Source organism: Oncorhynchus keta, chromosome 34 (genome assembly GCF_023373465.1).
Source record: "Oncorhynchus keta strain PuntledgeMale-10-30-2019 chromosome 34, Oket_V2, whole genome shotgun sequence".
NCBI classification, from domain to species: Eukaryota; Metazoa; Chordata; class Actinopteri; order Salmoniformes; family Salmonidae; genus Oncorhynchus; species Oncorhynchus keta.
In genome coordinates, this window is record NC_068454.1 from 76,968,152 (window position 1) to 76,981,520 (window position 13,369).

At 44.1% G+C, this 13,369-nt stretch overlaps 1 protein-coding gene across 1 annotated transcript in view; it reads right to left on the minus strand.

Moving 5' to 3' along the window:
• LOC118378969 (glutamate receptor ionotropic, NMDA 2D-like) overlaps nt 1–13,369 on the minus strand; it is a 237,505-nt gene that overhangs the window by 40,686 nt on the left and 183,450 nt on the right. The window contains exon 11 of the mRNA XM_052492672.1: nt 978–1,207. Coding sequence (XP_052348632.1) covers nt 978–1,207 — 230 coding nt within the window. The remainder of the gene's footprint in view (nt 1–977; nt 1,208–13,369) is intronic.

A 13,369-nucleotide genomic window follows, 5' to 3' on the forward strand; every position in this document is an offset into this window, starting at 1 on the left:
ATCCCTATTTTATGAAGAAACGCCGATATGCACCTACAGAGCGCCTATATTTGAATAGAGAGGGGAGAAGCCTGTGCTTTGCTACAGTACAAGGAAGTATATTTTTTTCTACATCAGAGAACCATAGAGCCTAAACCACATAAACAGTAGGAATCCACTTGTATTGTAAAATAAGTGTATCTGTAGCCATGTCCAATCACCATAACACTGAGCAGTATCACTACAACAAAGTATTGACCATAAAGCACTAAGCTGTAATAGACCATGACAGTACACTCAACATCAAGCTCAAAATACCATGCTATCATATTCAACCAAAACATTGAACATCAGAAAGCAGAGAGAGAGAGAGAGAGAGAGAGAGAGAGAGAGAGAGGGAGCCTGGACATCAATGTGTACTTGCGAGTGAAATGTATGTTAAACTGAACATGTTTTTAAACATTGGTACATCAGAATATAACCCTTACCTATAACCCTTACCTATAACCCTTACCTATAACCCTTACCTATAACCCTTACCTATAACCCTTACCTATAACCCTTACCTATAACCCTTACCTATAACCCTTACCTATAACCCTTACCTATAACCCTTACCTATAACCCTTACCTATAACCCTTACCTATAACCCTTACCTATAACCCTTACCTATAACCTTTACCTATAACCCTTACCTATAACCCTTACCTATAACCCTTACCTATAACCCTTACCTATAACCCTTACCTATAACCCTTACCTATAACCCTTACCTATAACCCTTACCTATAACCCTTACCTATAACCCTTACCTATAACCCTTACCTATAACCCTTACCTATAACCCTTACCTATACCCTTTACCTATAACCCTTACCTATAACCCTTACCTATAACCCTTACCTATAACCCTTACCTATAACCCTTACCTATAACCTTTACCTATAACCCTTACCCACCTTACGAAAAAACCACACCATCATTCTTCTATGTTTACCTTTTTGTCTGAGAGTCCAGAGACAGTGTCTATGTACTCCTCCTGGATCATGAAGGCAGCCAGGTTGGCTGTGTAGGAAGCCAGGAAGATGACAGCGAAGAAGGCCCAGATCAGCACCATGATCTTACTGGTGGTTCCTCTGGGGTTCTCCACTGGGACCGAGTTATTGAACACAATGGCCCACAGCAACCACACAGACTTTCCTATGGTGAACGTAGAGCCTCCTGCCTCTGGATGGAGAGAGGGAGAGGAGGGGGTGGGGGGAGACCAGGGTTGGGGCAGAGAGGGAGTTTGGTGGGGTGGGGTATGAGGGAGAGAGAGAGAGAGGGAGGACGTGAGGGAAAAGGAGGAGGAGAGTCCCTCACTGGAAAAGTATGAGTGCATCCAGTCAACAGTCCTCTCAATAGAGCTTTAAATGAATGCCTGCAGTGTTAAAGGGATACCAGCATGCTAGCAGATACCAATAGAGCTTTAAATGAAGGCCGGCAGTGTTAACGGGATACCAGCATGCTAGCAGATACCACTAGAGCTTTAAATGGCCTGCAGTGTTAAAGGGATACCAGCATGCTAGCAGATACCAATAGAGCTTTAAATGAAGGCCTGCAGTGTTAACGGGTTACCAGCATGCTAGCAGATACCAATAGAGCTTTAAATGAAGGCCTGCAGTGTTAACGGGTTACCAGCATGCTAGCAGATACCAATAGATCTTTAAATGAAGGCCTGCAGTGTTAAAGGGATACCAGCATGCTAGCAGATACCAATAGATCTTTAAATGAAGGCCTGCAGTGTTAAAGGGATACCAGCATGCTAGCAGATACCAATAGAGCTTTAAATGAAGGCCTGCAGTGTTAAAGGGATACCAGCATGCTAGCAGATACCAATAGAGCTTTAAATGAAGGCCTAAAGGGATACCAGTGTTAAAGGGATACCAGCATGCTAGCAGATACCAATAGAGCTTTAAATGAAGGCCTGCAGTGTTAAAGGGATACCAGCATGCTAGCAGATACCAATAGAGCTTTAAATGAAGGCCTGCAGTGTTAAAGGGATACCAGCATGCTAGCAGATACCAATAGATCTTTAAATGAAGGCCTGCAGTGTTAAAGGGATACCAGCATGCTAGCAGATACCAATAGAGCTTTAAATGAAGGCCTGCAGTGTTAAAGGGATACCAGCATGCTAGCAGATACCAATAGATCTTTAAATGAAGGCCTGCAGTGTTAAAGGGATACCAGCATGCTAGCAGATACCAATAGATCTTTAAATGAAGGCCTGCAGTGTTAAAGGGATACCAGCATGCTAGCAGATACCAATAGAGCTTTAAATGAAGGCCTGCAGTGTTAAAGGGATACCAGCATGCTAGCAGATACCAATAGAGCTTTAAATTAAGGCCTGCAGTGTTAAGGGATACCAGCATGCTAGCAGATACCAATAGAGCTTTAAATGAAGGCCTGCAGTGTTAAAGGGATACCAGCATGCTAGCAGATACCAATAGATCTTTAAATGAAGGCCTGCAGTGTTAAAGGGATACCAGCATGCTAGCAGATACCAATAGATCTTTAAATGAAGGCCTGCAGTGTTAAAGGGATACCAGCATGCTAGCAGATACCAATAGAGCTTTAAATGAAGGCCTGCAGTGTTAAAGGGATACCAGCATGCTAGCAGATACCAATAGATCTTTAAATGAAGGCCTGCAGTGTTAAAGGGATACCAGCATGCTAGCAGATACCAATAGAGCTTTAAATTAAGGCCTGCAGTGTTAACGGGATACCAGCATGCTAGCAGATACCAATAGAGCTTTAAATGAAGGCCTGCAGTGTTAAAGGGATACCAGCATGCTAGCAGATACCAATAGATCTTTAAATGAAGGCCTGCAGTGTTAAAGGGATACCAGCATGCTAGCAGATACCAATAGAGCTTTAAATGAAGGCCTGCAGTGTTAACGGGATACCAGCATGCTAGCAGATACCAATAGAGCTTTAAATGAAGGCCTGCAGTGTTAACGGGATACCAGCATGCTAGCAGATACCAATAGAGCTTTAAATGAAGGCCTGCAGTGTTAACGGGATACCAGCATGCTAGCAGATACCAATAGAGCTTTAAATGAAGGCCTGCAGTGTTAAAGGGATACCAGCATGCTAGCAGATACCAATAGAGCTTTAAATGAAGGCCTGCAGTGTTAAAGGGATACCAGCATGCTAGCAGATACCAATAGAGCTTTAAATGAAGGCCTGCAGTGTTAACGGGTTACCAGCATGCTAGCAGATACCAATAGAGCTTTAAATTAAGGCCTGCAGTGTTAAAGGGATACCAGCATGCTAGCAGATACCAATAGAGCTTTAAATGAAGGCCTGCAGTGTTAACGGGATACCAGCATGCTAGCAGATACCAATAGAGCTTTAAATGAAGGCCTGCAGTGTTAACGGGATACCAGCATGCTAGCAGATACCAATAGAGCTTTAAATGAAGGCCTGCAGTGTTAAAGGGATACCAGCATGCTAGCAGATACCAATAGAGCTTTAAATGAAGGCCTGCAGTGTTAAAGGGATACCAGCATGCTAGCAGATACCAATAGAGCTTTAAATGAAGGCCTGCAGTGTTAACGGGATACCAGCATGCTAGCAGATACCAATAGAGCTTTAAATGAAGGCCTGCAGTGTTAACGGGATACCAGCATGCTAGCAGATACCAATAGAGCTTTAAATGAAGGCCTGCAGTGTTAAAGGGATACCAGCATGCTAGCAGATACCAATAGAGCTTTAAATGAAGGCCTGCAGTGTTAAAGGGATACCAGCATGCTAGCAGATACCAATAGAGCTTTAAATGAAGGCCTGCAGTGTTAACGGGTTACCAGCATGCTAGCAGATACCAATAGAGCTTTAAATTAAGGCCTGCAGTGTTAAAGGGATACCAGCATGCTAGCAGATACCAATAGAGCTTTAAATGAAGGCCTGCAGTGTTAAAGGGATACCAGCATGCTAGCAGATACCAATAGAGCTTTAAATTAAGGCCTGCAGTGTTAACGGGATACCAGCATGCTAGCAGATACCAATAGAGCTTTAAATGAAGGCCTGCAGTGTTAACGGGATACCAGCATGCTAGCAGATACCAATAGAGCTTTAAATGAAGGCCTGCAGTGTTAAAGGGATACCAGCATGCTAGCAGATACCAATAGAGCTTTACATGAAGGCCTGCAGTGTTAACGGGATACCAGCATGCTAGCAGATACCACTAGAGCTTTAAATGGCCTGCAGTGTTAAGGGATACCAGCATGCTAGCAGATACCAATAGAGCTTTAAATGAAGGCCTGCAGTGTTATCGGGTTACCAGCATGCTAGCAGATACCACTAGAGCTTTAAATTAAGGCCTGCAGTGTTAAAGGGATACCAGCATGCTAGCAGATACCAATAGAGCTTTAAATGAAGGCCTGCAGTGTTAAAGGGATACCAGCATGCTAGCAGATACCAATAGAGCTTTAAATGAAGGCCTGCAGTGTTAACGGGATACCAGCATGCTAGCAGATACCAATAGAGCTTTAAATGAAGGCCTGCAGTGTTAAAGGGATACCAGCATGCTAGCAGATACCAATAGAGCTTTAAATGAAGGCCTGCAGTGTTAAAGGGATACCAGCATGCTAGCAGATACCAATAGAGCTTTAAATGAAGGCCGGCAGTGTTAACGGGATACCAGCATGCTCGCAGATACCAATAGAGCTTTAAATGAAGGGGCCTGCAGTGTTAAAGGGATACCAGCATGCTAGCAGATACCAATAGAGCTTTAAATGAAGGCCTGCAGTGTTAACGGGTTACCAGCATGCTAGCAGATACCAATAGAGCTTTAAATGAAGGCCTGCAGTGTTAACGGGTTACCAGCATGCTAGCAGATACCAATAGAGCTTTAAATGAAGGCCTGCAGTGTTAACGGGATACCAGCATGCTAGCAGATACCAATAGAGCTTTAAATGAAGGCATGCAGTGTTAACGGGTTACCAGCATGCTAGCAGATACCAATAGAGCTTTAAATGAAGGCCGGCAGTGTTAAAGGGATACCAGCATGCTAGCAGATACCACTAGAGCTTTAAATGGCCTGCAGTGTTAAAGGGATACCAGCATGCTAGCAGATACCAATAGAGCTTTAAATGGCCTGCAGTGTTAAAGGGATACCAGCATGCTAGCAGATACCAATAGAGCTTTAAATGAAGGCCTGCAGTGTTAAAGGGATACCAGCATGCTAGCAGATACCAATAGAGCTTTAAATGAAGGCCTGCAGTGTTAAAGGGATACCAGCATGCTAGCAGATACCAATAGAGCTTTAAATGAAGGCCTGCAGTGTTAACGGGATACCAGCATGCTAGCAGATACCAATAGAGCTTTAAATGAAGGCCTGCAGTGTTAAAGGGATACCAGCATGCTAGCAGATACCAATAGAGCTTTAAATGAAGGCCGGCAGTGTTAACGGGATACCAGCATGCTAGCAGATACCAATAGAGCTTTAAATGAAGGCCTGCAGTGTTAACGGGATACCAGCATGCTAGCAGATACCAATAGAGCTTTAAATGAAGGCCTGCAGTGTTAAAGGGATACCAGCATGCTAGCAGATACCAATAGAGCTTTAAATGAAGGCCTGCAGTGTTAACGGGATACCAGCATGCTAGCAGATACCAATAGAGCTTTAAATGAAGGCCTGCAGTGTTAAAGGGATACCAGCATGCTAGCAGCTTTAAATTAAGGCCTGCAGTGTTAAAGGGATACCAGCATGCTACCAATAGAGCTTTAAATGAAGGCCGGCAGTGTTAACGGGATACCAGCATGCTAGCAGATACCAATAGAGCTTTAAATGAAGGCCTGCAGTGTTAAAGGGATACCAGCATGCTAGCAGATACCAATAGAGCTTTACATGAAGGCCTGCAGTGTTAACGGGATACCAGCATGCTAGCAGATACCACTAGAGCTTTAAATGGCCTGCAGTGTTAAAGGGATACCAGCATGCTAGCAGATACCAATAGAGCTTTACATGAAGGCCTGCAGTGTTATCGGGTTACCAGCATGCTAGCAGATACCACTAGAGCTTTAAATTAAGGCCTGCAGTGTTAAAGGGATACCAGCATGCTAGCAGATACCAATAGAGCTTTAAATGAAGGCCTGCAGTGTTAAAGGGATACCAGCATGCTAGCAGATACCAATAGAGCTTTAAATGAAGGCCTGCAGTGTTAACGGGATACCAGCATGCTAGCAGATACCAATAGATCTTTAAATTAAGGCCTGCAGTGTTAACGGGTTACCAGCATGCTAGCAGATACCAATAGAGCTTTAAATGAAGGCCTGCAGTGTTAACGGGTTACCAGCATGCTAGCAGATACCAATAGAGCTTTAAATGAAGGCCTGCAGTGTTAAAGGGATACCAGCATGCTAGCAGATACCAATAGAGCTTTAAATGAAGGCCTGCAGTGTTAAAGGGATACCAGCATGCTAGCAGATACCAATAGAGCTTTAAATGAAGGCCTGCAGTGTTAAAGGGATACCAGCATGCTAGCAGATACCAATAGAGCTTTAAATGAAGGCCTGCAGTGTTAAAGGGATACCAGCATGCTAGCAGATACCAATAGAGCTTTAAATGAAGGCCTGCAGTGTTAAAGGGATACCAGCATGCTAGCAGATACCAATAGAGCTTTAAATGAAGGCCTGCAGTGTTAACGGGATACCAGCATGCTAGCAGATACCAATAGAGCTTTAAATGAAGGCCTGCAGTGTTAAAGGGATATACCAGCATGCTAGCAGATACCAATAGAGCTTTAAATGAAGGCCGGCAGTGTTAACGGGATACCAGCATGCTAGCAGATACCAATAGAGCTTTAAATGAAGGCCTGCAGTGTTAACGGGATACCAGCATGCTAGCAGATACCAATAGAGCTTTAAATGAAGGCCTGCAGTGTTAAAGGGATACCAGCATGCTAGCAGATACCAATAGAGCTTTAAATGAAGGCCTGCAGTGTTAACGGGATACCAGCATGCTAGCAGATACCAATAGAGCTTTAAATGAAGGCCTGCAGTGTTAAAGGGATACCAGCATGCTAGCAGATACCAATAGAGCTTTAAATGAAGGCCGGCAGTGTTAACGGGATACCAGCATGCTAGCAGATACCAATAGAGCTTTAAATGGCCTGCAGTGTTAAAGGGATACCAGCATGCTAGCAGATACCAATAGAGCTTTACATGAAGGCCTGCAGTGTTAACGGGATACCAGCATGCTAGCAGATACCACTAGAGCTTTAAATGGCCTGCAGTGTTAAAGGGATACCAGCATGCTAGCAGATACCAATAGAGCTTTACATGAAGGCCTGCAGTGTTATCGGGTTACCAGCATGCTAGCAGATACCACTAGAGCTTTAAATTAAGGCCTGCAGTGTTAAAGGGATACCAGCATGCTAGCAGATACCAATAGAGCTTTAAATGAAGGCCTGCAGTGTTAAAGGGATACCAGCATGCTAGCAGATACCAATAGAGCTTTAAATGAAGGCCTGCAGTGTTAACGGGATACCAGCATGCTAGCAGATACCAATAGAGCTTTAAATGAAGGCCTGCAGTGTTAAAGGGATACCAGCATGCTAGCAGATACCAATAGAGCTTTAAATGAAGGCCTGCAGTGTTAAAGGGATACCAGCATGCTAGCAGATACCAATAGAGCTTTAAATGAAGGCCGGCAGTGTTAACGGGATACCAGCATGCTCGCAGATACCAATAGAGCTTTAAATGAAGGCCTGCAGTGTTAAAGGGATACCAGCATGCTAGCAGATACCAATAGAGCTTTAAATGAAGGCCTGCAGTGTTAACGGGTTACCAGCATGCTAGCAGATACCAATAGAGCTTTAAATGAAGGCCTGCAGTGTTAACGGGTTACCAGCATGCTAGCAGATACCAATAGATCTTTAAATTAAGGCCTGCAGTGTTAACGGGTTACCAGCATGCTAGCAGATACCAATAGAGCTTTAAATGAAGGCCTGCAGTGTTAACGGGTTACCAGCATGCTAGCAGATACCAATAGAGCTTTAAATGAAGGCCTGCAGTGTTAAAGGGATACCAGCATGCTAGCAGATACCAATAGAGCTTTAAATGAAGGCCTGCAGTGTTAAAGGGATACCAGCATGCTAGCAGATACCAATAGAGCTTTAAATGAAGGCCTGCAGTGTTAACGGGTTACCAGCATGCTAGCAGATACCAATAGATCTTTAAATGAAGGCCTGCAGTGTTAACGGGTTACCAGCATGCTAGCAGATACCAATAGAGCTTTAAATGAAGGCCTGCAGTGTTAATGGGTTACCAGCATGCTAGCAGATACCAATAGAGCTTTAAATGAAGGCCTGCAGTGTTAACGGGATACCAGCATGCTAGCAGATACCAATAGAGCTTTAAATGAAGGCCTGCAGTGTTAACGGGATACCAGCATGCTAGCAGATACCAATAGAGCTTTAAATGAAGGCCTGCAGTGTTAAAGGGATACCAGCATGCTAGCAGATACCAATAGAGCTTTAAATGAAGGCCTGCAGTGTTAACGGGATACCAGCATGCTAGCAGATACCAATAGAGCTTTAAATGAAGGCCGGCAGTGTTAACGGGATACCAGCATGCTAGCAGATACCAATAGAGCTTTAAATGAAGGCCTGCAGTGTTAACGGGATACCAGCATGCTAGCAGATACCAATAGAGCTTTAAATGAAGGCCGGCAGTGTTAACGGGATACCAGCATGCTAGCAGATACCAATAGAGCTTTAAATTAAGGCCTGCAGTGTTAACGGGATACCAGCATGCTAGCAGATACCAATAGAGCTTTAAATGAAGGCCTGCAATGTTAAAGGGATACCAGCATGCTAGCAGATACCAATAGAGCTTTAAATGAAGGCCGGCAGTGTTAACTGGATACCAGCATGCTAGCAGATACCAATAGAGCTTTAAATTAAGGCCTGCAGTGTTAACGGGATACCAGCATGCTAGCAGATACCAATAGAGCTTTAAATGAAGGCCTGCAGTGTTAATGGGATACCAGCATGCTAGCAGATACCAATAGAGCTTTAAATGAAGGCCTGCAGTGTTAAAGGGATACCAGCATGCTAGCAGATACCAATAGAGCTTTACATGAAGGCCTGCAGTGTTAACGGGATACCAGCATGCTAGCAGATACCACTAGAGCTTTAAATGGCCTGCAGTGTTAAAGGGATACCAGCATGCTAGCAGATACCAATAGAGCTTTACATGAAGGCCTGCAGTGTTATCGGGTTACCAGCATGCTAGCAGATACCACTAGAGCTTTAAATTAAGGCCTGCAGTGTTAAAGGGATACCAGCATGCTAGCAGATACCAATAGAGCTTTAAATGAAGGCCTGCAGTGTTAAAGGGATACCAGCATGCTAGCAGATACCAATAGAGCTTTAAATGAAGGCCTGCAGTGTTAACGGGATACCAGCATGCTAGCAGATACCAATAGAGCTTTAAATGAAGGCCTGCAGTGTTAAAGGGATACCAGCATGCTAGCAGATACCAATAGAGCTTTAAATGAAGGCCTGCAGTGTTAAAGGGATACCAGCATGCTAGCAGATACCAATAGAGCTTTAAATGAAGGCCGGCAGTGTTAACGGGATACCAGCATGCTCGCAGATACCAATAGAGCTTTAAATGAAGGCCTGCAGTGTTAAAGGGATACCAGCATGCTAGCAGATACCAATAGAGCTTTAAATGAAGGCCTGCAGTGTTAACGGGTTACCAGCATGCTAGCAGATACCAATAGAGCTTTAAATGAAGGCCTGCAGTGTTAACGGGTTACCAGCATGCTAGCAGATACCAATAGATCTTTAAATTAAGGCCTGCAGTGTTAACGGGTTACCAGCATGCTAGCAGATACCAATAGAGCTTTAAATGAAGGCCTGCAGTGTTAACGGGTTACCAGCATGCTAGCAGATACCAATAGAGCTTTAAATGAAGGCCTGCAGTGTTAACGGGATACCAGCATGCTAGCAGATACCAATAGAGCTTTAAATGAAGGCCGGCAGTGTTAAAGGGATACCAGCATGCTAGCAGATACCAATAGAGCTTTAAATGAAGGCCTGCAGTGTTAACGGGTTACCAGCATGCTAGCAGATACCAATAGAGCTTTAAATGAAGGCCTGCAGTGTTAACGGGTTACCAGCATGCTAGCAGATACCAATAGAGCTTTAAATGAAGGCCTGCAGTGTTAACGGGATACCAGCATGCTAGCAGATACCAATAGAGCTTTAAATGAAGGCCTGCAGTGTTAACGGGTTACCAGCATGCTAGCAGATACCAATAGAGCTTTAAATGAATGCCTGCAGTGTTAAAGGGATACCAGCATGCTAGCAGATACCAATAGAGCTTTAAATGAAGGCCTGCAGTGTTAAAGGGATACCAGCATGCTAGCAGATACCAATAGAGCTTTAAATGAAGGCCTGCAGTGTTAACGGGTTACCAGCATGCTAGCAGATACCAATAGATCTTTAAATGAAGGCCTGCAGTGTTAACGGGTTACCAGCATGCTAGCAGATACCAATAGAGCTTTAAATGAAGGCCTGCAGTGTTAACGGGTTACCAGCATGCTAGCAGATACCAATAGAGCTTTAAATGAAGGCCTGCAGTGTTAACGGGATACCAGCATGCTAGCAGATACCAATAGAGCTTTAAATGAAGGCCTGCAGTGTTAACGGGATACCAGCATGCTAGCAGATACCAATAGAGCTTTAAATGAAGGCCTGCAGTGTTAAAGGGATACCAGCATGCTAGCAGATACCAATAGAGCTTTAAATGAAGGCCTGCAGTGTTAACGGGATACCAGCATGCTAGCAGATACCAATAGAGCTTTAAATGAAGGCCGGCAGTGTTAACGGGATACCAGCATGCTAGCAGATACCAATAGAGCTTTAAATGAAGGCCTGCAGTGTTAACGGGATACCAGCATGCTAGCAGATACCAATAGAGCTTTAAATGAAGGCCGGCAGTGTTAACGGGATACCAGCATGCTAGCAGATACCAATAGAGCTTTAAATTAAGGCCTGCAGTGTTAACGGGATACCAGCATGCTAGCAGATACCAATAGAGCTTTAAATGAAGGCCTGCAATGTTAAAGGGATACCAGCATGCTAGCAGATACCAATAGAGCTTTAAATGAAGGCCGGCAGTGTTAACTGGATACCAGCATGCTAGCAGATACCAATAGAGCTTTAAATTAAGGCCTGCAGTGTTAACGGGATACCAGCATGCTAGCAGATACCAATAGAGCTTTAAATGAAGGCCTGCAGTGTTAATGGGATACCAGCATGCTAGCAGATACCAATAGAGCTTTAAATGAAGGCCTGCAGTGTTAAAGGGATACCAGCATGCTAGCAGATACCAATAGAGCTTTAAATGAAGGCCTGCAGTGTTAACGGGATACCAGCATGCTAGCAGATACCACTAGAGCTTTAAATGGCCTGCAGTGTTAAAGGGATACCAGCATGCTAGCAGATACCAATAGAGCTTTAAATGAAGGCCTGCAGTGTTAACGGGATACCAGCATGCTAGCAGATACCAATAGAGCTTTAAATGAAGGCCTGCAGTGTTAAAGGGATACCAGCATGCTAGCAGATACCAATAGAGCTTTAAATGAAGGCCTGCAGTGTTAACGGGATACCAGCATGCTAGCAGATACCAATAGAGCTTTAAATGAAGGCCTGCAGTGTTAAAGGGATACCAGCATGCTAGCAGATACCAATAGAGCTTTAAATGAAGGCCTGCAGTGTTAAAGGGATACCAGCATGCTAGCAGATACCAATAGAGCTTTAAATGAAGGCCGGCAGTGTTAACGGGATACCAGCATGCTCGCAGATACCAATAGAGCTTTAAATGAAGGCCTGCAGTGTTAAAGGGATACCAGCATGCTAGCAGATACCAATAGAGCTTTAAATGAAGGCCTGCAGTGTTAACGGGTTACCAGCATGCTAGCAGATACCAATAGAGCTTTAAATGAAGGCCTGCAGTGTTAACGGGTTACCAGCATGCTAGCAGATACCAATAGATCTTTAAATTAAGGCCTGCAGTGTTAACGGGTTACCAGCATGCTAGCAGATACCAATAGAGCTTTAAATGAAGGCCTGCAGTGTTAACGGGTTACCAGCATGCTAGCAGATACCAATAGAGCTTTAAATGAAGGCCTGCAGTGTTAAAGAGATACCAGCATGCTAGCAGATACCAATAGAGCTTTAAATGAAGGCCTGCAGTGTTAAAGGGATACCAGCATGCTAGCAGATACCAATAGAGCTTTAAATGAAGGCCTGCAGTGTTAACGGGTTACCAGCATGCTAGCAGATACCAATAGAGCTTTAAATGAAGGCCTGCAGTGTTAACGGGTTACCAGCATGCTAGCAGATACCAATAGAGCTTTAAATGAAGGCCTGCAGTGTTAACGGGATACCAGCATGCTAGCAGATACCAATAGAGCTTTAAATGAAGGCCTGCAGTGTTAACGGGTTACCAGCATGCTAGCAGATACCAATAGAGCTTTAAATGAAGGCCTGCAGTGTTAACGGGATACCAGCATGCTAGCAGATACCAATAGAGCTTTAAATGAAGGCCGGCAGTGTTAACGGGATACCAGCATGCTAGCAGATACCAATAGAGCTTTAAATTAAGGCCTGCAGTGTTAAAGGGATACCAGCATGCTAGCAGATACCAATAGAGCTTTAAATGAAGGCCGGCAGTGTTAACGGGATACCAGCATGCTAGCAGATACCAATAGAGCTTTAAATGAAGGCCGGCAGTGTTAACGGGATACCAGCATGCTAGCAGATACCAATAGAGCTTTAAATGAAGGCCTGCAGTGTTAACGGGATACCAGCATGCTAGCAGATACCAATAGAGCTTTAAATGAAGGCCGGCAGTGTTAACGGGATACCAGCATGCTAGCAGATACCAATAGAGCTTTAAATGAAGGCCTGCAGTGTTAACGGGATACCAGCATGCTAGCAGATACCAATAGAGCTTTAAATGAAGGCCGGCAGTGTTAACGGGATACCAGCATGCTAGCAGATACCACTAGAGCTTTAAATGAAGGCCTGCAGTGTTAACGGGATACCAGCATGCTAGCAGATACCAATAGAGCTTTAAATGAAGGCCGGCAGTGTTAACGGGATACCAGCATGCTAGCAGATACCAATAGAGCTTTAAATGAAGGCCTGTAGTGTTAAAGGGATACCAGCATGCTAGCAGATACCAATAGAGCTTTAAATGAAGGCCTGTAGTGTTAAAGGGATACCAGCATGCTAGCAGATACCAATATAGCTTTAAATGAAGGCCTGTAGTGTTAAAGGGATACCAGCATGCTAGCAGATACCAATAGAGCTTTAAATGAAGGCCTGT